This window comes from Cyprinodon variegatus, unplaced genomic scaffold, assembly GCF_000732505.1.
Source record: "Cyprinodon variegatus isolate N-32 unplaced genomic scaffold, C_variegatus-1.0 Scaffold126, whole genome shotgun sequence".
Lineage (NCBI taxonomy): Eukaryota > Metazoa > Chordata > Actinopteri > Cyprinodontiformes > Cyprinodontidae > Cyprinodon > Cyprinodon variegatus.
In genome coordinates, this window is record NW_015150579.1 from 1,117,965 (window position 1) to 1,142,463 (window position 24,499).

The 24,499-nt window shown below is 38.3% G+C and overlaps 3 protein-coding genes across 3 annotated transcripts in view; 1 reads left to right on the forward strand and 2 right to left on the reverse strand.

Annotated features, from left to right (window-relative positions):
* Window positions 1-3,818, forward strand: part of LOC107085519 (chromosome unknown open reading frame, human C17orf67) — a 7,165-nt gene extending 3,347 nt beyond the window's left edge. The window contains exons 3-4 of the mRNA XM_015375880.1: window positions 3,295-3,422; window positions 3,731-3,818. Of these exons, the coding sequence (XP_015231366.1) occupies window positions 3,295-3,411 (117 nt within the window). The 3' untranslated portion in view covers window positions 3,412-3,422; window positions 3,731-3,818. The remainder of the gene's footprint in view (window positions 1-3,294; window positions 3,423-3,730) is intronic.
* Window positions 3,819-3,961: 143 nt separating this feature from the next.
* On the reverse strand, window positions 3,962-8,139 carry LOC107085518 (chromobox protein homolog 8-like). The gene is made up of 5 exons (XM_015375879.1): window positions 7,939-8,139; window positions 7,775-7,818; window positions 7,532-7,597; window positions 7,336-7,402; window positions 3,962-6,199 (listed from the first exon to the last, which is right to left on the reverse strand). The coding sequence occupies exons 1-5, from the start codon at window positions 8,098-8,100 to the stop codon at window positions 5,375-5,377; spliced, it is 1,164 nt and encodes a 387-aa protein (XP_015231365.1). The 5' UTR covers window positions 8,101-8,139; the 3' UTR covers window positions 3,962-5,374.
* Window positions 8,140-14,782: 6,643 nt separating this feature from the next.
* On the reverse strand, window positions 14,783-20,908 carry cbx4 (chromobox 4). Its single transcript, XM_015375869.1, has 5 exons — window positions 20,603-20,908; window positions 20,385-20,428; window positions 19,836-19,901; window positions 17,696-17,762; window positions 14,783-16,331 (listed from the first exon to the last, which is right to left on the reverse strand). Exons 1-5 carry the CDS (start codon window positions 20,669-20,671, stop codon window positions 14,880-14,882), a joined length of 1,698 nt encoding a protein of 565 aa, XP_015231355.1. The 5' UTR covers window positions 20,672-20,908; the 3' UTR covers window positions 14,783-14,879.
* Window positions 20,909-24,499: the final 3,591 nt, after the last annotated feature.

Consider the following 24,499-nt stretch of genomic DNA (forward strand, 5'->3'; position numbering starts at 1 on the left):
CTTGGCCAAGCTTTTAGTTGAGCCTGTGTAGCTTCCCCACACAGGCTCAAGCGACTCTGTGACTCAAGTGACAGCTATGAGCTGCTAACAGCCACATTTCCACAACAAAAGGAGTGTCCGCAGGAGGTCCAAAGGGTCAAATGACCCTCTTGTAGGGCTTTTAGGTAAAAAGGTAAATTGACCCCTCCGTAGAAGTTCTAGTGTTAAAGGCAGGATAAATCCTGGACAGGTCGCCAATCGATCACAGAAATAAAACAACTCAAAGCAGAAAATGACACGAAAATCCATTACAAAAATTAATAAAAAAAAAAATATATATCTATATATATATATATATATATATAGATATATATTGCTGCACTTTAGTCTCATAATTAAAAATTGTTCACTTAGACCATGATATGTTTTCTCCTGCTCTTTTTTCTATGTTTCATTCTTATCTGCACTGAAAAATGCGGTTCAGTTGTCGGTTAATGTTTCAGAAGACAATTGAAAGGCTTCCATTAGTGAAAATCTTTTTTTTTTTTTTTTACAAGCAACTCAGCAAAAACCTATTCCATTATGAATTTTCATCCTACATTTTGACTGAAACTGTCCAGTTGAATAAAACAGCAGCAAACATCAGCTGGTTCAGATGTAAAATACATGGAAAAGGAGGGGATCTGTGATGCTGTGGGCCAAGTTTCTATTTCCTAAGGTCCTGAAAGATCTTGTCAGATCTCATAGCATCTGTACTCTTTTAAATAACAAATTAATAAAATACAAATACTAAAACATCCTACTTCCTTGGCCATCCCAGTGTTTAGAAATAACTGAAAAGAGGGGAGTATGGAAGAGCACGAGAGCTTATCTGATGAATGAATTGTGAAAGATCCTCGCAGGGTCCCAACCTTGAGAATGTTGTGTCGGTCTATATCCAATAGATAGTTATGATTATTTTGATAACAGTAGTTTCTTAATGGTGAGTCCTATACTGTATTTCTAAGGTATTTAGACATCTTTATCAGGGGAAAAAAACAAAAAAAGCAATAATTGCTCAAAGTACTATGTTAGATAATTTCCCCCAGAGCAGAAACATTTGATAAAAGCTGAGCCAAATTAAATTTGCTTTGAAACTGGATTAGAACACAGCGCTATAAAACTGCACAGATGAAAGAATAGAATAGTGGGGTGTGGTGGTGGATTTAGATCTGGGTTATGTGGCTCATTGCCCAGGGCAGTGAGGGCCGTGTGGGTGGTCCAAGCACAATCCTGCTATGCCTTTCCAGTGAAATGGGAATGTGCTTCCCCTGGTGTTGTGCAGACAGTATAAATTAACATATAATACTCCATATTTGGCAGGGAAGCTGAAATATAGTGTTCAATTTAAAGCCTTCAATCAAAAAAATAAATGCACTGATAAGGTATATAATTTTTCCTCTTCTGGCTTCTTTTATGGAGTATGCGTTACTTGTTTACAGCAGGAACGGTGATATATTCGGCTTGGATGCAAAAAGGCATCCAGTATGCTATTTATGCAGTATTGCCACTGCTAAAGTATTATGTTTTTTAACTTCATAAAAAACATAAAATCATAAAATCAACGTTCTAAATCAACAGGGATTTTTAGTTGCAAACGGTTTCTGAACCTGTGTGAATGTGAAATAGCACTGATTCAGTGGTGGGAAGTGAACTGTAGAAATCATCTATTGGTTTGGTTTCTTATGATCACCTCAGGGGGGCGCTATAGAACATCAGAAATCAGTTTAAAATGTCATTTATTCCGCTCAGTCTACAGCATAAGGAGAATATTTGGAAGGACACAGCGGAGCACCAGTGTGTGCATTTTTTTTTTTCTAAATAGGAGAGTCCATTTTATTTTGGTTATCTGTGCACTAGTTTTTACAAAGCAGTTAAAACTAAAGGTTGCGCAGCTCAGTGGCGTAACGACACAACAAAAAGCCCGAAAGCAACATTATCTGGATGGGCCCCATATGAAGTACAACATGTAACGGTTATGTTTTCCATTTATGCTCTGGATTACCCATAATTACAAGTCGTATTGTAAAAAAAAAAAAAAAATACTCAAATACATCCTTCTTTTAAGATCTTTATTGCAGTTTGAAACATATGATATCAGTGTATTTTTTTTAACCAACCGTCTAATGAACTAAGTTATTAACATAGTAATTAAAAGTACCATTGTCTGCTTTCTCTTATGAGTTTGTAAGATTGGAAATGGAAATTACTTTTGAAGTAAAGTCAAATGATATGTGAATAATCTAATTAGGTTATATTTAAATTTCTATACAAACATTAATTCTTGTGAATTTAGTTAAAAGTAAGTATATTAGGTTTGTTCCTATGTCAATATATTAGTTTGATTGATGAACTGAAATATTCAGAAAATAATTTGGAACAGGGCTAAGATTTTAAGTTGTGTCAAGTGCAGTATTATTGTTTACATCAACATAATATAATCAGGTCATATCAAGCGATTAAATTCAGATTTTGTGAAGTCAAATATTTTACATTTGATATCTGGACATCATTTGTTTTAGTTTGAGCAAGGTTATACTTTTTCCAGTGTAGCAAAAAGTAGTATAGGCTACTTGAAGTAAATTCTATTAAGAATACTTAAGTATACCAAACATTGTACTTTTAGTGTACTTGAAGTATTACTAAAGTAATACTTCTTCAAACTCAAATGGGAGATTTTTAAGTTTACTAAAGTATACTTAAAGTATACTTTAGTAAACAATAAAGTAAACAATAGTATAGTCAAGTACACTTGACTATACTATTTTTAAGTATATGAAATATAGTTTAAAATAAGTAAACTCTAAGTGCACTGCCTGATTTTAAGTGTGAAATTAGTGCCATTTAGTATACTTGAATAAACTAAATTTAGCTAAGAGTTGCTATTGGCTCACCATCCTGCTGAACTCTGCCATGTGTTGGGGTATAAATAAGGTCCGGTCAATCAGATCAAATCATCAGAGCCATATTCGCACCATTACATCTGCAAAGAGACGTCCTAGTCTTCAATTGCGTAGTGGGCCTACCATGTCTTAGTGATGGGGCCCCTAAGCAACTACATAGTCTGCTTACCGATAGTTACGCAATTGGCGCAAATAAGTTTGTCTTATCTATGCAGTTTGGCTTCCTCCACATGCCTAAACTTTATCTGAATCTGCAGGGTTTCACTCTGACTCTGTGATCGTCTCATTTAGTTGAATTTGTGCAAAAGGTCAAACAGGCTATGATCCATCATGGCTCATGCGGCTGCTCTCTGGATGTTTAATGTCTCCATAGGAACATATGCTCCACATGCAGGCTCTGCAGCAGAGGGCCCAGGAGACCAACATGGAGTACTGGCTGAACCCACACTGCCCACCGCGCTGCGACAGAAACTACGGCCACCCGGTCTGAGCAGCAACAAGGTCTCCAAATGTCCAGATTTAGTCTGTCTGCTGCTGACTTTATTAATTATTGACTTCATCTTTGAGTAGAAAAACCAATAGATCCTCCTCTCTGCGCGCTATTTCTTTATTTGCATGAAGGCCTACCAAATAACGCGTCTGCAAATGTTCATCTACATTTTATTCCCTGTATTATTTTTCAAACATCCTATAGGTTAAATCAGAGACAATAAAAAGATGCAAATAGCACCTTATTGTTCAAACATCAGCAGCAGAGATTCTGTGTTTTACTTTAGTCTAATTTCTAATGTCCTCCATCTGTTTTGCAGAGAACCATCTGGAGCGACGGATTTCACGAAGAGAAATGGAAACAAGCGTTAAAAATATATCCTAAAACTTTTCTTCTCCCAATTTCTGGAGAAACGTTGTTAGAAATATTTCCTAATGTAGAAAAGTGTAGTTTACCTCCTTTAATAGCTTTTATTTTCTGTATTTTTTTCAGTACCAATTATGAAAAGAAATAAAAATAAAATAAACTAACATTGAATAAATAACACACGCCTAGCCCATTATTATTATTATAATTAAGCTTTAAACCTACATATTGATATTTTCAAAATAAGCGCGCATTGGAACCTGCAGGTAAAACCTAATATTTATCTGTTAAAGTTTTAACAAGTCGAACCATTTGCTGCTTGATGTAAACGCATTTGTTGTTCTTTATTTTGTCTGTAAATGATCAGTCATCCGGTGTCATGGCAACCACAAACAGGCTTAGATTGGAAGGCAGATTTTCGTTTCCAGGAGTCTGGCGCGCGCCAACAGATATGGAAACGATTCCTGGATAGACGTCTAAAAGTCTTCAGAAAACTGAGACAAGGTCCGGTTTCCTTCCGATCTAAGCCTGTGTGTTCATTATTTGTTTATTAATTTTATTAATTCAGCCCACTTTATACATACTGGGTGGTTTAAAAATAATGAGATAAAAAAGTATATATATATAAACGCAGACCGACAGTGCGCACGCAGGCGCGCGTTTCTAAACTGCATATAAAAAAATTATATTTTATAAATGTGTTGAGATGCCACTGTATTAAGGTTTAGCTTGGTTTTCAGTTAAAATGAAAAAGCTTCGCATTAAAAATAAATAAATAACACAACCATCTTTTTTTATTCTAGCAGGCCTAAACTTCCTACTCAGGGATTCATAGTAACACATTTTGAAAGTGATTTTACCAATTAGTCTTTTTGAAAGAATAAAAATCGATTTTTTTGTCACAACCATCTATTTATTTTATAGGATATATAAAACTTTAGGTAGTCTTTGTAGTTTAGAAGAAGTCCCCTGTTAGAAAAAAAAAAAGAAGACCACTAAGCTCAAACAACTGATTTATTGCAAAGCATCTAAAAACTTTCTGTTACAGCAAACATTTCTAGGAAAATATAAAATGGGGTGTTGTAACGGGAAAAGTTTGAAGTATGAAACCTGGACAAAAGTTTTTTCTTTATGCTAAAAATACTAAACTCCTTAGGAAAACAAATATATATATATGTATATATTTTAAATATGTCTGAAGTAAAAGTGCTTGAGTTCATTTTTAAATACAAACCTCTTCTTAAGCAGCCAAGTTAATACAGACTAAATGTAGCTTTTAAAGAGTCATCTTGATTTAACTAAACTTGGAGAATATACTGAAAAGAAAACTAATGTTACTGAATTCAGCAGGAAAATAGTGATATCCAGGAGTGCTGTACAGTGGGTTGCTTCCTCATGTAAAGGAAGCATCACATTCACTGACACCCTAGGTCAAACCGACTTCATTTTATTTGGTCAATACATTCAATATATGTCCAACATTTTATTTATACACATATGAATATTAGAAAGTAATTAGCCTTTATACACGATATACAAAACCGTGTTGCTTATATCTCATATACTTCAGAGTCAGAAAAAACAAAGTGGTTCAGAATCATCTTTTGTCCTTAAAGAAGCCCTTTGAGGTGCTGCTCTCCTTGATGGTGACAGTCAGGAAGTTGGCGGTGACGTCCGTCACCAGCACCTTCTCCACGTCGCTGAGGCTCGGCCTCCAGGTCGTTTCTTCCTGGTCGTCGTCGTCCAACTTGGTTGGTGACTGCCTGTCCAGAAAGTAAGGCTTTTCCATCTGCGGGAACTCGGCGGCTCCACTTCTGCTCTGGTTGGTTTTCTGATGGTGTTTGACCTGAGCTGCTGCCAGATAGCTGCAGCGGTCCTTCGTCCTGTGTGGGTGTGTGCTGTGGTGAGAAAGGAACCGTTTGTAGGAACCGCCGCTGGACAGTTTCTGTGCGAGGTGATGATGATAGTGGTGCTGATAGTGGTGTTTAGAGCTGCGAGGGTGGTCCTCCGAGTGTCTGTGGGACAACTTCTGCAGCCTCATCTCATCTCCATGAAATTTGGAGAGTTTGTAAGGACCTTGCCCCCCCACCTCCTCAGCTATCCTCTTGCTTGTCTCCAAGACCACCGGGCTGCGGCCGTCACCTATAAAGCGGGGCTTTGGCTTTGGCCCCCTCTTTTTGGGTGTCTGGACAAGCCTGTCTGAAACACTCTGCTGAGGCGACGGCTGGTGCTCGTGGGGAATCACGCGCACGCTTTCTCCTCGGTTGATTGTGCTCGGTGGAAAGATGGTGGGAACAACCGCTCTCAGGCCCTCTCTAGCCCTGGGGGTGAAGACCGGCTCGGGGGTTGGATAGGTGATGTGCATCCCTCTGACTGCCTCGCTCCTGAACTCATAAGACTTAGTTTTAACTTTAGCCTGGGCCTAAAAGAAAACATAAAATTAGCCATTTTTTAATAAAACAAAAAAAATAAATTGTGTTTATTTATTCTTTCATCTTGATAGCTTAATAAAACCTCTACCTATCAGAGTTTGGGCTTTTTTTGGGGTACTGTCTAATTAAAAACGGTTTATAAAAGAAAATCCGCAAATATAACCCTTTCACATGATTTCACATGGCCTGTATTATTACCTAAATTTTTTTTTACCCGAATCAAAATACAAAATCCCATAATATTATCAGCTTATATTTCTGTTCACGTAAATCAAAGCCCTTATAACAACAGAGATGCTCCATAGAGAAAATTCATCAAGTACTTTCCTTAGTTATCATGACATGACATTTGATTCATTTTACTATTTCATTTAGTCTTTTATTTATTGAAAGGAATAACAGAAACATCAATAACTTTGCTCCTTTCCCTCCGAAAAGAAATAGGATATATATTTTTTTAAATTTTATATTACACCATATCTAAACAACTTGGTAAGTATGAGATTTCATAATCTGAAAATAATATAAAAAAATATATATATTAAAACAAGAAACAAATAGACCCCAAAATTGTTGCAATTTCCAAACACTATAGGAGTTAAATCACTATCCATCCAGTTGAATGATTTTGCACTTTGTTAAGAATTGCCATCACTGGAGTGCTTATAGAAATTACTACAAAAATAAAATGATATATAAACACGTCTATAATTGACATTCCAACTGCTATCTATTTAAACAAGTTAGGGATTCAATGCTAGCAAACTGGTTGTAATGACTCTATAACAATCTAAGAAACATTCAAGGATGGATCATATTCTGATTCTGATATAAAATTAAGGACAAACACTGCTCTGGTGGCAGGCGTGTTTACTAAAAGTTGGACATCCAAAGGAGTTTGTTCTATTTTTTATTTTTTTATAATGACTAATTTCTGCACAAATTGACAAACGAAGAATTTTAAGAAGACAACAGCGTAATGAAAGAACATATAGAAAAATCAAACATTCAGCTCAGGGCCTTCCCGGGTTGGCTCTGATTGCTGCTCCCAGAGAGTTAAATGAAATGATCAAACAAGAGGAAGCTGTAAAAATAAATAACAACATCGGATAAAAAATAAATTCACCTTGAGGAGAAAGGTTTTCGGTTTTGGTCCCCTCTTTTTGGGTCCATACAGCTCTCTCTCACGCTCTCTGTTAAAACAACAACAGAGAGAGACATGCCTGCTGAAGTGTCATGGGAGCAAAGTGCACGAAGCGTAAGTGTGCAGACTTTATTCTATGTTTACTGGCTCTGTCCATAAATGCTTAAACATGAATCACCTTTGCTCGAAAGCGGCAAACAAGCGAGAGTCCAAAATGTTCTCCTCTGGCTCCCAAGTGCTGTATCTGCGGAGTGAAGCACTAAATCAGACTGACAGCTCTATACTCGTTAGCCCCACAGCTAAAAGCCCTCTAGGTGATTTTAATCCCGCTAGCTTCTGCGAACCAACCAAACGCTGAGCGGTACAGACAGCTCTGCGTTTCGTTAAAAACATGTCAAAGATTCAGTGTAGCACAACTTACTTGGGCGACCATCCCTTCCATTTCACCAGGTACTCAATGCTACCCTACGTGCCGTCAGAAGCAAACAGAACGGGACTCGGTTAGCTTACGGAGGCAACAGTACTGTTACGGTGATGGTAACGCTGTATTCTGGGATAGCAGAATAGAACCTCCTCCCTCCTTACCTTCCTTATCCTCCGTTTGATAATAGACTCGGCCGCGAACACCCTCTCCCCAACGGCAGACAGCTCCATGTTTACTCCAGTGCTACCTACCGTTAGCCTGATGGGCGCTAGTTCAGTAGATATCCCCCTCCCCTCCCTTCGACAGAATTCCCGACAGACCATAATAGTGCGAAACAGCAAAGGACGTCAGCACAGTTTTTTTTTTTACGGTGTTGCTAAGTAACCGCAGACGGTGGAATCACTGCTTGGCCGCTCATTGGTCCAGCCATTAACACGTGATTCGGACTTGTTAGTGGAGGAGGAGCGTGGATGAATTCTTTCGAAGAGTAAAATGGTGGCCTATTTTTTTTTTATTCAGCTTAACCTGCGCAGCAAATGAATTCTGTCATTCAACCTATATGACGTCAACTAAATAATTTACTATATTTACTGATGTGACGGTGCTGTCAAGTCAATAAACAAACAACATGGAACAAAATTACACATCTACGAAATGTATAATGAAAGTTTTAGATAATGTTAAATCGTTATTAATTTTATCAATTTAATTGGTTTATTCAGTTTTCCTATGTAATAAAAATCGGGTTAGTAGTACAATATATATTACTGTTACGTTTTTATTTATTTATTTATTGATTAGCCTATGATATTTTGTTTTTTTTTTTGTTTCCGGAATTTTTTTGAAATAATAATAATAAAAAAAATGACTTCAAAGTTTGCAAAGAGGTCAAAGCTTAGGGTTCAATTATTGTTAAATATTTATATCCGATTCTTTACAAAGGAATAGTCGAAATCTCCAAAATTTAGAAAGCAATTGTTTGGATTATTTTAAATAAAATGAACCGATAACCTATAGGCCTATCTTAAAAGAAGATAATAGTTTCTGTAAGTTTTTTTTATTTATTTATTTATTTATTTTTTTTTTTTACCTTAAATTAGGTCTGTTAGGGAAATAATGATAATAAAATGATATGGTCATTATTAAAATACGAGGCCGGGAAGTTTTTTCATGTAGCTCTATATAACGCTGCAACTGAGCAATAATAGTGTTGCAAGTTTAAACCCTTTTTTGTAAATTATGTATTTTTTGGTATCAACTAATATGTTGTAATAAACGTCTTATACATGTCACGGGGAGTTTAAAAAAATAAACGATAGCATAACAACAAAGCACAATTTATTTCAATAAACAATAGTCTACAGATGACGTAAATGGAAAGATAGGCTACAATCAACACAATTACACATTAACACAACATTTTTATTATAAGGAATATAATCAGGCCTGTGATAGCAGTTGCTTGTTCTTATCTGAATAAGCTGGGGTTTTAAATTAATTGGTTATTCCTGATGCACCCAAACGCCGCACGAGACGTTCTGTGACCATGAATCCAAGTCGATGGGTCATATGTATATAAAAAAAAGTGTCACAATGTGACTTTAAGCTTGAAGAATGTCTTTGACTTTCGGAAATAAATGGAGCCAATCGTACAAATTGGGCTCCAGGTTGTGTAATAAATGATTTGATGAGATTTAACCTCGAGATTGATCCAAAACTAATGCGCAAAAGCGTGTTTGAAATAATTAAAGTGCTTTAGTTCGGATGTCGACGGGATCTGTTTTATTCCCTATTAGTTGTAGAATTAAATTAACCAGCGACACTAAAGATTATACAATATTAAACCAAGGCTTTCACCCACATTTTCTTTTTTTTTTTTTATCAATCACGAGTCTGATCAGGGTTATTGGGACGTTCTGAAACGTTTGATAAAACCTATTATAGATACATAGGCCTAAAAAATAAACACCTCAGTGAAAAATTACATCTAAAAGTAAAATGGTAAAACAAATCAAACCATCCAAATATTATGGCTATAATCTCATATTAAGCGCGAACTAAATAAATCGCCTATGTCTTTAATAAACTACAATGGATACCATTAATTCCTGTATGCACTGCTCCTCAAAAACACTGTTAAACACTCAAAACCTAAATGCAGCAATTCATGAAAGGAACTTAAATAAAGAGATTTTCCTTACTGTGCTTCTAGAAGATATATGGGCCTTAATCTGGATGAGATGCAGATTTGAACACAGATCATTTCAGTTTGATTTCCGCTCTGATATTCAACCAAGCAGTTTGCGCATAGTCTGATGCACGGGAAGTTTGCTCATTTTAACACATTAAGCTTTATTATTCAAATCTATATAAATATTACACAGAATATCCAGTTGTTTAAAAAATGCAGCAGCAGATAAACCAAGACGCACCACATTTTTAGGGGAGTTCTGTTCTTTTACAGTCTGAGTTTAAGGATCAAATACACTTAAGATTTTTTTATTTAAGGATGAATCCCGAAATAGCTGAAACTAGACCCAAAATCTGTATCCTAAAATATAATACAGGCTACAAATTGCCTGGTTAGATGGCAGGGGACTACCTCCGCTTTCACACAGCACATCACAGCAATGATATATCTAATTGATTACAAATCTGCGAGCATCTGAATGAACAAAATAGCAGACAGAAAATGGAAGATGGGCGCAGCTCAGAGTGAGGCTGCGATTGGTCTCGGCGCGCCTGCAGTGCAGCACCGCTGCTGCGTTCTGATACCATTGGCTGGCTTGTATCCGGGCAAAGACGCGCGGGTTGTCGGTGCGCAAGAGACAGGAAAAAACACAAACTCCGCTCAGAACCCCAGACAGATATAGGATGATTCACATTGGGATTCAGGTTTTACATCATTTGGTGTAGAATGATGCGTTCCAAAGAATCGCGTAAAAACCATGCAGTAAAACTGTTTATATTATAATTAATGGGTCCAGGTAGCCTTCTTCTTCTTTTTCAGTCCCAATATTATAATTGCCAAAAACAAAAACAAACAAACACTGAGTTCATGGATTCATTACAGCCAAACAAGCAGATTTTGCTTTATGTGTTTTTGCAAATGCGTGTCAAGAAAGCAGAGAACTTCCCTCAAACCCTGTTATTTTAGGATTACAAACTTAAAAGGCCCAGGATCAGAGATGCAGGCTGACACATATAGCATATGCCTCCAACCCAGCAGAAACGACCCAAACGTTTTCAGGGTATCCATGGTTCTATTATTGGTACCAAATTTGAAGTCTTTTTATTATTTATTTATTTTTTTTTACATTTTCCAACTAAACAGAAGGTTATTCATCCGAATAACTAATTTGGTGGGATGTCATTTCAGTGTAGTCAGAGTGGTGCCAATTGTCATTTGTTATTTCCTGGGTTTGTACTGGCAATCAGCATTCCAGCTAATTTAAATCAATGCTTTTAACATTTCAAACTGGGAGTTTTCATTTTTATGACTCATCATACATTAAATACATTTTAATTGTTGTTCTCTGGAAATTATGATCTATAGATTTGTAGGTACTCCATGTTGCTCATGGTCTCTCCTGGGGATTTAAGCTGCATATGGTCCAGGCTGCATGGCTACCTCCAAAAGCTTTAAAAGCTGGAGCACATCATGACAAATTTGCATGCTGATTGATAACACAGCCATAAATGCAATTAGACAACGATTTTTTAAAAGCAGAAAGTGCACCATTCTTATTTTACAAAAAAAATTGTTAATCCAGATTAACATAATCTATTATCCAGTTTTTAAATCGACCCAACTGGGATTACACAGACATAAATGTTAGGGCGCAAATGATTGCACAGATTAATTAGTTTTGTTTAATTCTTTAAACTTCCATTTGTTCGACAGAGTTAATATCAACCACATAGATTTTGCTGAAACGCATTTATTTGTGCATTTAAAAAAAATAAGTCCATACAGATGGAAAACATGTTCCGGAAGCTCATTCTAGCTGCTTTTTTCTGATTTTCTATGAGTTCCTCTTTCATAAGCAGAACCAATCCACTCCCTGAGAGTTTCTTATTAAAGATCAGCGGGTGGCCCAGCCTTAATCATGTGTGCAAATTCTGCCTCCGTTCTTAGAAAATGACTTTATACATCTGAATCTGTGTGTGAGATGACGCCGCATCTTATTATAGGCTGTTAATTATATGCAAGACAACAAGCCGCAGGCTTGCGCAAATTCTGCAGCTATACGCGGGGAATCTGTTGCGCGTCTTTTTGGAACAGAAACTGCGCAGAGGAGAGGAGCGAGGACAGCCATTTTCTCTGTCGTTGCTCACATTAATGCGGGCTGAGAGCTGTTCCACTTGCAGCAGAGGAGGAAATGGTTGAGCTGCTGCCGCTTTCTTCGCCAAATCATCTCGTTTCCTTCCAAACAAAGGAGGATATCAGCCAGTTGTTTTTATTTTAGTGGTCAGAAAAGACGCATTTGGTTCTTTTCGGGCAAGAGAGCGCCAAAGTGCGCCCTGCACCTTGTAGGGAAATATCCTCTCATTTAATTACTGTCGAAATATCTTTTACTTTGCTTTTATGACACATGGAACATGCATTCAAACCTTAAAGAGGTGACTGAAAGAGCCTCTCAGGTCTATACGTCCAGCTTTTAATGAGTATATTTTACCGGGAGGACTCTATTCAACCATTTTACCATCTAAATGATGGTTTTTAGGTCTGTTCATTTGAATAAAACCAAATTTCTGTTAAATAAAGCACAAACTACTGACTAATCACACAAAAAAAATGTTGATAGACTGACATAGTGAACATGTCACTGCTATAGAAGCTGGTTGTTCTCAGAATGTCATTTATAAGCATTTATGGTGGAAGTAAACATTGCAGTCAAGTTCAAAGCAATGGGGATAGCAGTTGAGATAATTGAAATGATTCACAAGCAGGACTAGGGGTTTTTATAAAGCCAACAAATGGTTGGACTTTTTCCCTTGTGGTCCTATATTCAGATTAAAATACATTTTTAATTTGAGTCTGAAGAGAGTGGAAAGACACAGATCCCATGATGCCCAAAATCCGCTGTGAAGTTAACACAGTGAGACATCATTCTCATCTGCTGGTGGTGGTCCTCTGATTTTATTTGGTCTAAAGTCCATGCTGTCATCTCTCTCAGGAAACTTTAAGGTGTTTTCTGCTGACAAGCTTTATAATTATGCTCATTTCATTTCCCAGCAGGTCCCGGTATCTCACACTTAGAAAAGTGCCAGCACCTGACATGACCCAGATATCAGAATCAGCTTTATTTACCAATATTGAGAGGGTTTGATTTCGGATCCAGGAACCCTTTCCACACTAAAAATAAGTGTAATCATCTTAAGCGAAAATCATAAGAAAACCCAAGCAGTACAGGATGCTTTTTTATATATCTATACCCTTTTTTTTTTACTCCTTAGTTGATCAGTATACCTGCCTGACCCGAGCCTGTCTGAATCTGTGTGGTTTTGTAGAGAAGAAGATATGAGGCATCAGACTCAACAACGCAGATGAGCTCAATGCTGCATCCTGGGATTCCATAACACCTCAGCAGAGACACACTGGACTAACATTGTAGTTCATGCAAGAGAAGCCCCAACAAGTGCATAGAAGTAGATAACTATTAGCCATAATCTGTTTTAAAAAAAATTCTTTATTTTTATTTTTATGTTTTCTGAAAAATGTCAAAGAAATGTGGACATTTTCAAACTGTAAATCCGAATTCAAATCAACAAATGCTTGCAACAACCCTCTGCATGGAACAAATATGGGTTTCACATTTGAAATTAACTTTTATTGATACTTAAACTGATAAGGTGACACCCACTGAACATAGCACAGACTAGCTCTGCACAGTCTGCATGATAATCCTCCAAAAAGACTCCCCAGTTTCTGATATCCCCCAGTATACAAAGAGGCCACAAGCAGTCAGATCACTGAAAAAAAAGAAGGAAAGCATTTTTGGCATTTATCTAATTATATTTAGTAACTTTAACACAATTGTTTTATGTTATCAGGGTAGGACAAAACAATAATGTTAAAATAACTAAATATGATTAAGTAAATGCAAAAAGTGATTGCATTATTTTTTTCAGTGTATAAAATTGGCTTCAGAACCTCTACACATGTTGAGGTCACAGTAGTCCAGGCATTGAACATTACAGATAAAAGCGGTATAAAGAGAATTACACCTTACAGATTTTCTTGCAGAAAAAACAAACAAAACAAAAAAGAATTATTGCAATTAGTATCATGGGGAATCTTCAGTTTTTTATTCTGCTCCTTTTGTTCCCATTAACCATGAGGCTTCAAATGTTATCTGAAAAGGGTTTAAAGTTGCTGCTGTTTTTTTTTCCCCCCAAAGTTGATTGTGCCCGAACTCCCACTAAAAGAAGACCCCGTTAGTAGGTTAAACAGATGCTGGAAACTAAACGGAAGTGACTTGTGCTCAGTTTAAGATCATAGGGGGCATAAATGTATAGAAAGGTTCTGAAACGAAACAATAGGTGATCATGACTGATGGTCACCTTTCTTCTGGTTCTATGACACACATTGACAGTAAAGGTGCTTAATTTGTCTTTATCTGCCCGTCTAAACATGCCTAATGGCATCATCAACATCCAAGCAGCACACATTCATGTTTAAAACAGTCCCAGTCTCTAACACACATACATACACACACTCTCTGACACAGTGTATTGTACCTTGATTTGATATATTTTTTCCCTTACAAAAACTCTCTTTAAAGCCTACATTTATCCAATATTATCCATAGACAGCTGAGTGTATAAATCCAATTATATCCATGAAAAACTTTCTACAAATGTAAGTGCATGTTACGCTAGTTTCATCAATTATTTGATTACAATTTGCAGCTCAGATAAGGCTTAAACTTGAAAATACCAACAGATGGGCTTGTACTTAGAAAATATACAAGAAAAGCAGTAAAAGAGTCTTTCTTGTTGAACTCTTGAGTTTTACAAAATGAAAACATTAATGCCTGATTTGCACATTCAGGAATCAGAAAATACAAATATGTCCTGCAGGTGGTACCCAGCCGTGTTATGCTGTTATGTATTCCTTAAAGGTAACGGTGAGGCAGTTTGCAGTAATGTCTGTGATGACTATATTCCCAAGGCTAGGCTGGAAAGAAGGAAAGGCCTCTTCTTTTTTTGCTTGGTGGGGGGAACCAGACACAGAGTCGACTCGCTCCTCCACTGAGGGGCTGTGTGTCTCAGTCTGGCTCTCTGTTTTTGTGTCTGTCTGTGTTTGTGTGTCGTGTGAATGTACATGTTCCTCGGTTTGTGTCTCCGGCTCAGTCTCGCAAAAGACTGAGGATACGGGCCTCGACTTTACAATACTCAGGTCCATGGGCTCCTCTTGGTCTGCGTAGCCATAGTCCTGCAGTAAAGCGGGACTCAGTCCGTTTTGGTCGAACGCAGGGCTCTGGGAGGGAGGAGGAATAGTGTTGAGAACACTGATGCTTTTGTTACTTATTAACCTCTTACTGCATCCGTGTTCCTCAGCATCTGCATCAGTGAGGTGCCGCTTTAGTCCATGAAGCCCATTCTGGGTACCTTTAAAGTCTAGGGCCCCTCTCTCTGGGGGTACATGTAGTAGGTCGGGCTTAGTTGTCAGCTGTAAAGGCTGATGTTGTGGAAACTGCCCCTCGCCCCCTACCGCTGTGGGTTTATCCTGTTCGGCCACAGTTCGGTCTGTTTGAGTGGATAGTTCTTTCTCTTTGCAGCAATCTCCATTTATTCCCGGACTGGGAGGGGTCGGGTTGTCTTTGGGTTCCTTAGGGAATCCGTTCATAAGGCCAAGCTTTTTGACGAGCTTCATTTTTGCCAGGTGCCTCTCCATGCTGCTGTCTGCACCTTGCAGTGGCCTTTCAGCGCCATCAGAGTCTCCGTGTTTGGTTTTAGCGCTCTGTATTCCGTTTTCCATGTACTTGCTCATGACAATGACAATCCGCCCGTTCTTGTTCTTGTTCTTAACAATTTTTAGTTTACTGCTGCTGACACCGTTGGGATGTGGAGAGGTGTCCTCTTTAGGTTTTATCCTCTCTGGCTCTTTTTGTCCGTTAAGGTCAGCTGGAAGTTTCTTTAGCTCCATAGTAATATCCTTCACTTTAGTCAGACAGCCTGAGTCCTTGTCCCGAACCCACTTTTGCTGCAACACTGCTGGGAGGTTATATCCTTTGTTAGCCAGCTCTGGAGCTTGTATGTCTCTGGGTTTGTTGAAAACAGGCTCTTGTGACTTCAGGTCAGGTTGATACTGGTGATGCTTCTTGCTGTTGAGCTCATAGAAGAACTTCTTGCCATTGGGTTGCTGCTCTGCCTCATGCTCCCTGCTCAGAGGCTGGTACTGGTGAAGCTTCTTATTGTTCAGCTGGAACTGCTGGGACTGGGGGCGTATCATCTGGATAGGGCTGGATTTCTGACAGCTGTCATCTTCCAGGGACGCCTCCTGAAGGTTTGCCAGAAAGTTGGACCTCTTGGCAAATGATGGCACCTGCAAAACAGGAGAACAATTACTCAAAAGGCACGTTTGACGTAAATAATTAGGTGTTCTTTGAATAGAGACTTCCTTTTATCTAAGAAAATCTAATTAATGGCGCATCTATGTCAGAGTACAACAGAAAGCCCATTGCTTTCATGGTGCTGCTACAGAGACGCTAAGATTGGAATGTGTGCGAGGGTTCTTGTGAGGCCCAAATGAGTACACAGTTTATTTCAGGGGCCTTGAGCCCATGTTCACACAGCCCTCCTGCAGTTCCCCTGCAGCTCTTCGAGCCACCAGGCCGGAGATCAGAGTGACATTTCAAAGTGTCTCCTGTGGCTGTGACCTCAGCCTTGAGGAATGTCACTTGTGGCTTTGTGTATCCTCATTGACTTTATCCCATGTGTTACCAAAACACCCTCCTGAGAGGAACAAAGACCGCCTCTGAGGGGGATCCTTTGACCTTTAGGGAGCCTCGATTGATACATTAAATCAACGATTTGCACTTTTTTAATAACAGCTATAGATTTAGGAATCTGGAGGTTAATTAAACTAAAAACAATAGAATAATTTAAATCTGAGTAACTGCTAGTAACAACCAAATGGTACCTCTCATTTCTTACAAATGTATTTACATCCATTTCATATTTTTACTGCTAAAAACACAAGCTTATATCTATTTTCTATGTTTGTAATACAATACAAAGTATCCCAATAAAAAGAGTACACGGTTTTCTTGCTTTACGTCACAAATCTGAGAAATTAGGCGTGTTTTTATAAGCTTAAATCTCCATAGAGGCTGCAAGTCTCTATCTCTGTCAAGCCTCTATAGTTTTTAAAGTTGAGTGCTGCTTACAACTAGTATTTGCTGCGTCAACAGATGCTGTTAACTGATCAGTGGATCCTCTTCCTGGTTAGCCACAGTCAGTTCTGATCAATGGACATGTATTGGTAGGATGCTGTTGTGTCCGTTTTCAAAAGATGGATTGAATAGTGCTATTGAGATGGTATGGATACAGGATATGGTTTTATAACCAAATATTGGTTTAAACTTTCATTGTGTTCTTTGGTATTTGTGATGCTTTTTCTTTTAAATTAACCTTCTAGAAAAAGCCTTCACAGAAAAGCTGGAGTTAAATCAATGGTCTAAATTATTGGACTTCATTTACTGTAAGGTTACTAGAAAAAAGAGGGCTAAACGTACATGATACCACTATTTTCAAATCTTTATTTGTTTGAGTTGGTCTACCACATAAAATCCCAATAAAATACCTTGCAGTCTGATAGCAAACAGGAAAAGTTCTGGAAGAAGGAATGGTCTCAGCGTAATACTAATTCACATTTTTATGAAAATAAATTCTATTTATTTGTCTTACCTGAACAAGAAGGTGCTTAGGCTTGGGTCCTCTCTTGCGGTATCCCATCAGCTGCTCCTGACGTTCCCTGTGGGAGTGGAAAACAGCAGCTAATCAGTCACCGTTGCATGGCAACAAAACGTCACAGATGATCCCTTCAGGTTGGGTCACACTGAGTCAATGCTATAACTCAGAGTGACGCTTTCTTTAGAAAATTGTCCTCAGCCTTCCATTCTCTCTTTGAATCCAAAAGGTGTGACTCTGAGGGCTTATTCTCATCATCCCTTTGGAATAAAGCATGATCTCATGTACCGCTTGGTTGTGCATATCCTACTTGAAGGCGAAGGAAACCCCTGTTTGCTCTGTCTCAATGGGCGCCTCTCCAAGGGTAGTAACTCAACACCGCAGACAGGAGTGATGTCAGATTCCTCCCCTGCCCTCCCTCCCATCACGTCTAATTACAATGACGACTCGGTGTATTTTCATTGCCTGGCATTCAGGCGATCTGGCTCCCCAGAGGGATGCGTAATTAGTTTCAATAAACCCCCCCTCCTCCCCTTTAAACAGAAGACTGGTGATAATTGCAAAAACAGAGGCAGACTTTGCTCTCTAACGTGTGACCTGTACCTTAAAGGGTACTGAGGCTGAGAGAAAAGCCAGTGACAGTTTAACATGCTGCACGGCTGAGAAATTCAATAACAAAGACCAGCAGCTGTGAGGCCACACGCACCGAACGGTGATCATGTAGCCAGAACAAGAACATTTTTATTTATTCTGCTGTGACATTATAACCATTAACATATCACATTATTGGGCATGTATGGGTCTTCCATGTCACTTACAAAAGGAAGCTGTGAATTTGGTCTTCACAGTGCAAAGCGATGAAATGGCCTGAGTTTGAATCCCACTGGACGTGTCTTGTTCTTAAGGAAGTTTTTTTTTCTCCCATGCTCAATACACATCTAATTTGTTTAGACCTGGGCTCATGTAGTACATGATGTCATGCTATGCTGATGATATTCAAATGTCTGATACTTTTTAACCTTAAAAGTATCAGTCCTACACAACTGAATGAAAGGCGGAACGCTGTCTTTTATTTTTGAGCTTTGAAAAACGCAAGTGTTGCAAAATGCCAACACATTGCGTCCCAAATGTGTTGGTGATTTGGATCCATTTTCCACACATTCTTAGGACAGACTTTTACTCATTTGATCTATATGTCAAATTGCTCTTGTCTTTGCAGAGGAATAGTATTAAACTAAGAATGTTGACATACAAATGTAGCTCCTCATTCTTATTATTTATTTTTTATTAAACTTTTTATATATTTTCCCAAGCTTTTTGAATTGATCTCATTTGAGCTGGACTTTCTGGATTTACTCCCCCTTTAATACAGTTTTTTTTGGCTTTGTATGGTTCTTCTCCTTTTCTAAAAAATGGGAAGCTGGCCACCCATTCTAGAGAGAAGATGTTCTGACTAACAAGTATAAAAACATTAACCAGCAGTACCGATTACCATTTCTTTAAGATACAGGTTAGCGATATATAATCTGATGAATCAACACAGATCCTCTTGTATTTCCCTAATCTTCCATTTAAAAACTCTATTAGACAACCTACAGTCCGTTCTTACCCTCATGTTTTAAAATTCTTAGAATCTAAATGGCCAGATCAAACTTTAAATAATACAAGGACCTTGTATAACCCACAAAAAGCCTTTTGGGTTCTTCCTGGAGCCTACCTACTTAGACCTACAGCTAAAGCATTCATTTAGAACTCTGGTCATGGTTCACTTCTGGAATCTCCTGTAGTATAAAAAGGTGTCAAAAAGTAGCTGCTTAACACGGTTGCTTTCTTTGTCCTGGTAACCTGACACACGGATAATTCTAAAATAAACACAACCCTAAATCCAGATACTCTTAGCATCTCTGACTGACAAGCAATGCAGACCAGTCACTGAGGGATCATCCAAGAATCTGGGTTTGAACCAACAAACACACATTAATTTCCTACGAACCAATGGCAGTTAAGGTCAAGATCTGTGACAGGAACCAGAAAGGTGGGAAACTATTCATCTATAAACCAGTTTTTTTATTGTTGTTTTATTTTTTCTTGAAGGTGTCCTTACTTGTGAAGCTGGTTTATCCAACTCTGAACTCACCTATCTTGGAAAGCATCTAGCAGCCTTGGATCCAGTATGTTTTCCTCTGGTTCCCATGTATTGTATCTGCACAGAGAGGAAAAGTGGAGAAACCAGTTGGGAAAAGCTGTCTAAAAAAAAAAGGCTGATATTGACAGGCAGTAAAGTTGTTATTAACACAGAGTGTAGTTTATGAGCCCTCATATCCCTCTTAAAGCAGGTTTGCACATGAGTTAACACGCCGAGACACTTGTCCCTCCTCAATTGGTACACGTGTAATAAATCAGTCACAACTTTTTACGCGCTCAGATTCAGATCACAAACCCACATCTACAGGCGGGGTTTTTTACCATCGCCCCCCCAATTACAGACCTCTAATTGGCACATTGGGGATTGCACAGATCGTAAAACCACATCCATCATCGGGGCCAACGAGCCGGGCGCCCGAGACCAAGAACGCGCAAACCGCCCATCTGCGCGCACCCGTCCACAAGAAATCTCCCATTTGCTCGCCCCTGTTATTTATTTATTCCGATTGCTGATGTTAAGCGATGCTGTTTCCGGACTCACCTTGGAGACCATCCTCTCCACTTGACCAGATACTCGACCCTCCCCTGTGTTTGAGAAATAGAGAGAGAGAGAGAAAGCAAACGGGATGAGATGACTTTACTCATCGCTGCACCGTCACCATTAGAGGAATATATTAATAAAGCATAATAAACATGCAGACAGTTGTATTAAACAGATGTGATAAATCATTCCCGCATGCATGTGCGTAAAAAGCCAACCTTCCTGCTGCGCTTCTTTTCGATGCTCTCCACCGCAAAGACGTGCTCTCCAGCGGCGGGTAGCTCCATTTTCCAGCGTAAGAGAGGCGACTCTGGTTTCTCTTAGCGCGGACACCTGATCTACTCTGTCAGGGCTTCCTTTATTTTTTTCCCCCCACCTCTCTCTCTCTCTCCTGCGTCTTCCCTGATGTAAAGGATCCCCCTCTTACTCCACCTCCTCCTGGTTTAACTGCGCTTCTTCCCTCGCTTTTACCCCTCGGAGACTATCACTCTGCAGGCGAGTTGGGGCTGCAGCACGAAAACACTTCATGCAAATAGCCGAGGGTGTGACGTTTCATCCAAGGGGGTGGCGACTGGGGTGGAGTTTGTTAGCTGCGCTACCTTCAGGGGCTGTTGGAAAAATGAAGAACCACGACTTCAAGCATCTGGTGACAGGTTTTAGGCTTTCAGATAGATAGATAGATAGATAGATAGATAGATAGATAGATAGACAGACAGACAGACAGACAGACAGACAGACAGACAGACAGATCTACAGCATGCCATCTTTTCAGATGGTCCATGGTCAGCTAAATCAGGAGGTGTTTCACGCATGGGAAGAGGCCAAGGGACGACCCAGGACATGCTGGGGGGAATTAATTTTGTGAGTCTCTGCCTTGACTGCTAAGAGGTCTGGCCCCATGACCAGATGATGAGTTTAGCTTTGTCTCCCATAACAGACAGATTAACAGAGACGGGACTGGCTTGCTGCTCAGTGGGGCAGTGGGTAGCACTACGGCTTTACAGCAAGAAGGGTCTGGGTTCAATTGGGGTCTTCTGGGGTCTTCTGCATGGAGTTGGCATGCGTGGGTTCTCTCCAGGTACTCTGGCTTCCTCACAGTCTAAAAACATGACTGTTAAGGTTAATTTGCGCCTCACTCCTTAGGTGTGAGTGTTTGTGTGAATGGTTGTTTGTGTCTGCCCTGTGATAGACTGGTGACCTGTCCAGGGTGTACCCCGCCTCTCGCCTTCGACTGCTGGAGATAGGCACCAGAACCCCTCGCGACCCAAACTGGGATAAATCGTGACAGAAAATGTATGGATCGACTGATGGGATCTTGTACCTTAATTTATGTAACAGATATTTTTGCCAATGCAATTTGGAAATATATTCTGTTTTCAGAAGGTTTACATATATTTAAATCTAAAATTCCTGTTTAGAGATGCTTTTTTTTTATTTCAATCTGAGCTGAGTGACATCTATTAGAGATCCTCTACCTATTGTGTAAACACATGGAAAATTGCTAGAAAGCAAACATTCAAAAAGTGTGGTTAAATGTGGTTGAAAGGTTGTTCTGGTTAAACAAAGAGGATAATCAATTTAGGCAAAATACGTTTTCAGCATGCTGTGGACAATCACTTGCCAACCGGATATATAAAAAGATCTTCTTAAAAGAATCATAATTTATTTTATGACAAATATCATCTTCTCAGCCTTGAGGCTACATTTTTTTCTTTTGTCTGCTGCAAAAAATGGTTTGATTCAGAGAGCTGGCAATACTGTGCTGTTTGCCAAAAGTCAAAAGAGAGGAAGAAGAAAATTTTGTCAAATGACTTCCGAGCAGTTTTTGTTTACTTGTAATTGCTGAATGATTTGATTATATATAGGAGTATGAACTGTTTCCTTAAAACAAATGTCCTTGCTATCCGTTTCCACAGTTGTGTATTTGGTGTCATTTTTTTGCAACACTTGCACTGTAACAGGGATTAGAAAAGCTGTTTTGTCATAGGTAGCTATTGATTACTGTTGTATTCTCATTGTGCAAATAATATACATTTCATATCTGTTTATCGTCTACTGGGAAAGTAATATGCTGACTTATTACTCATGCTACTTAAAACAACTTTCTTTCTTACTTCCAAACAAGTTTTAAGTATAATTAAATAGGGTAATAATAAGGTATACAACAAGTATAGACCATCTTGCTACAACCATTTTGTTACTATATCATACCTTCCATTAATTTCTTTTTTGTGTCTTAATTTAGTTTAAATCCAGATTAACTGCATCTGAAGCTATGGGATTGTTGAATTAAATTAAGTTCTATTTATGCAGCACCAATTCATAACACATATAATCTAAAGGAAATTAACATGAATAATTCAGTCAAGTCATACAGACAAAAGAGTCATTTACTTTGCAGGATTCGCTCCTTCAGGAAGAGCATGTTGCGACAGTAGACTTGCATTATATTGTTGACTCTGTCCTTATAGGTGGACTTCTACCATCTTAAAGAACATTTTCAAAAAGGAGATCATTGCAGTGCTGTTGTACTGAACTTTATATTGCTGGTATTATTCTATTGGTTGGATAGTAATATGGGGGGTCTTTACCTTAGTAATCAAAGGTAAATAGAGGAAGAGATCTTTCAGGTAATACATACTAAGAATGTAACTTACTAAGAGTTACTGTACCTATCAGAGAAGCTTAATGTCTATTTTCTATATCCAAATACTTTGGTCAGATTCCTTGAGGGGTTCTAGTGCCTATTTCCACACTCAGAAACACATTCAGAACTTAGGAGAATTTAGAAAGATAGATTGATTGACTTTATTGATCTCACAGTGGAGACATTTACTCATTACATCAGCTCAAATAGTCAAAAAGAAAAAGGAGGTGCAGAAAAGGTGCATGGGGGTATATACAGTATATAATACCCCTTGTTTTAAGCGGGATTATTATACAGGGTTATTGCACAAAGGGTATTTAGATGGGTATTTATATAGATGGTTAATTATTAACCATCTATATAAATTACTAGTATAATCAATATAAATCTATATAAATTATTAGTATAATTAAGTTAAAGGGGTCATAGAATGCAAAACCGAGTTTACCTTGTCATAGATGAATAATGATAGTTCAGTGAGTGAATTCATTAATTAATTTATTTGATTTAACCTTTATTTAACCAGGAAAAAATCCAATTGACATTAAAAGCCAAATTTTCAAGGGTGTCATGGCCAAGAGGCAGCAAAGTTACATAATAAACAAAGATACATTCAATTAAATGACAGGTACATAAAAAAACATATCAAGTAAACCAATTACAGATTATTGAGGCTGCTTGAAATTCTTTCACTTTCAATTTAAAAGCATTTAAAGATAAAAACTCAGCCAACTTCCAGTTTCTTTGTAAAAAAAAAAAATCCACACACAGGGAGCTGTTTAGCTAAAAGCTTTCTTCCCTACTTCTGTGCGGGCAAAAGGAACAGTGAGCAACAGCTGATTGTTGGATCTCAGGGCATAAGAAGCCATGCTTTTCTGTGTAAGTAAGGTAAAAATGTAAGAAAGTAGTAATCCAAGAAGGGTTTTGTAAATAAAAGTGTACTAATGACACTGCCTTCTCATAGAGAGGGAAGGCCATCCCACCTGAGCATACAGATCACAGTGATGTCATGGCTCTACAGTTTATGATGAACCTTAATGAAGCATGGGAAACAGAGTCCAACATTTGAAGACATGAAGAAGAAGAATTCTTATAGAAAAGGACACCATAATCTAAGACCAATAAAAACGTAGTAGAGACAAGGCGCTTTTTTACTCCCAAAGAAAAACATGTCTTATTAAAAAAGAAGAAGCCCAGTTTAACTTTTAATTTCTTCACAAGTTTATCAATAAAAGGTTTGAAGGTGAGGGAGTCATTAATTTCAAGGTATTTATATTCATGTACCACCTCAATGACATCCCCCTCCAGAGCGGACAATACTGGCAGGGTTTGAGGCACATCCTTAAGATTTGAAAACAACATTAACTTTGTTTTGTTAGCATTCAGAAATAATTCAACATTAATAAATGAATACTGTACGGCAACAAAGGCTTTCTGTAGGGAATAAGTAGCCTGTTCAAGAGGTGAC

Bases quoted from the DNA above. Each gene is read 5' to 3' on its own strand.
- LOC107085518 (XM_015375879.1), bottom strand. From the start codon at position 8,100: ATGGTCTGTCGGGAATTCTGTCGAAGGGAGGGGAGGGGGATATCTACT. The intron at 7,598-7,774 runs GTAAGTTGTGCT...TTCACTCCGCAG, and splicing joins TGGAAGGGATGGTCGCCCAA to ATACAGCACTTGGGAGCCAG. The intron at 7,403-7,531 runs GTGATTCATGTT...TTGTTTTAACAG, and splicing joins TTTGCCGCTTTCGAGCAAAG to AGAGCGTGAGAGAGAGCTGT.
- cbx4 (XM_015375869.1), bottom strand. From the start codon at position 20,671: ATGGAGCTACCCGCCGCTGGAGAGCACGTCTTTGCGGTGGAGAGCATC. The intron at 20,429-20,602 runs GTTGGCTTTTTA...TCTCAAACACAG, and splicing joins AAAAGAAGCGCAGCAGGAAG to GGGAGGGTCGAGTATCTGGT. The intron at 16,332-17,695 runs GTAAGACAAATA...CCTGTTTTGCAG, and splicing joins CTAAGCACCTTCTTGTTCAG to GTGCCATCATTTGCCAAGAG.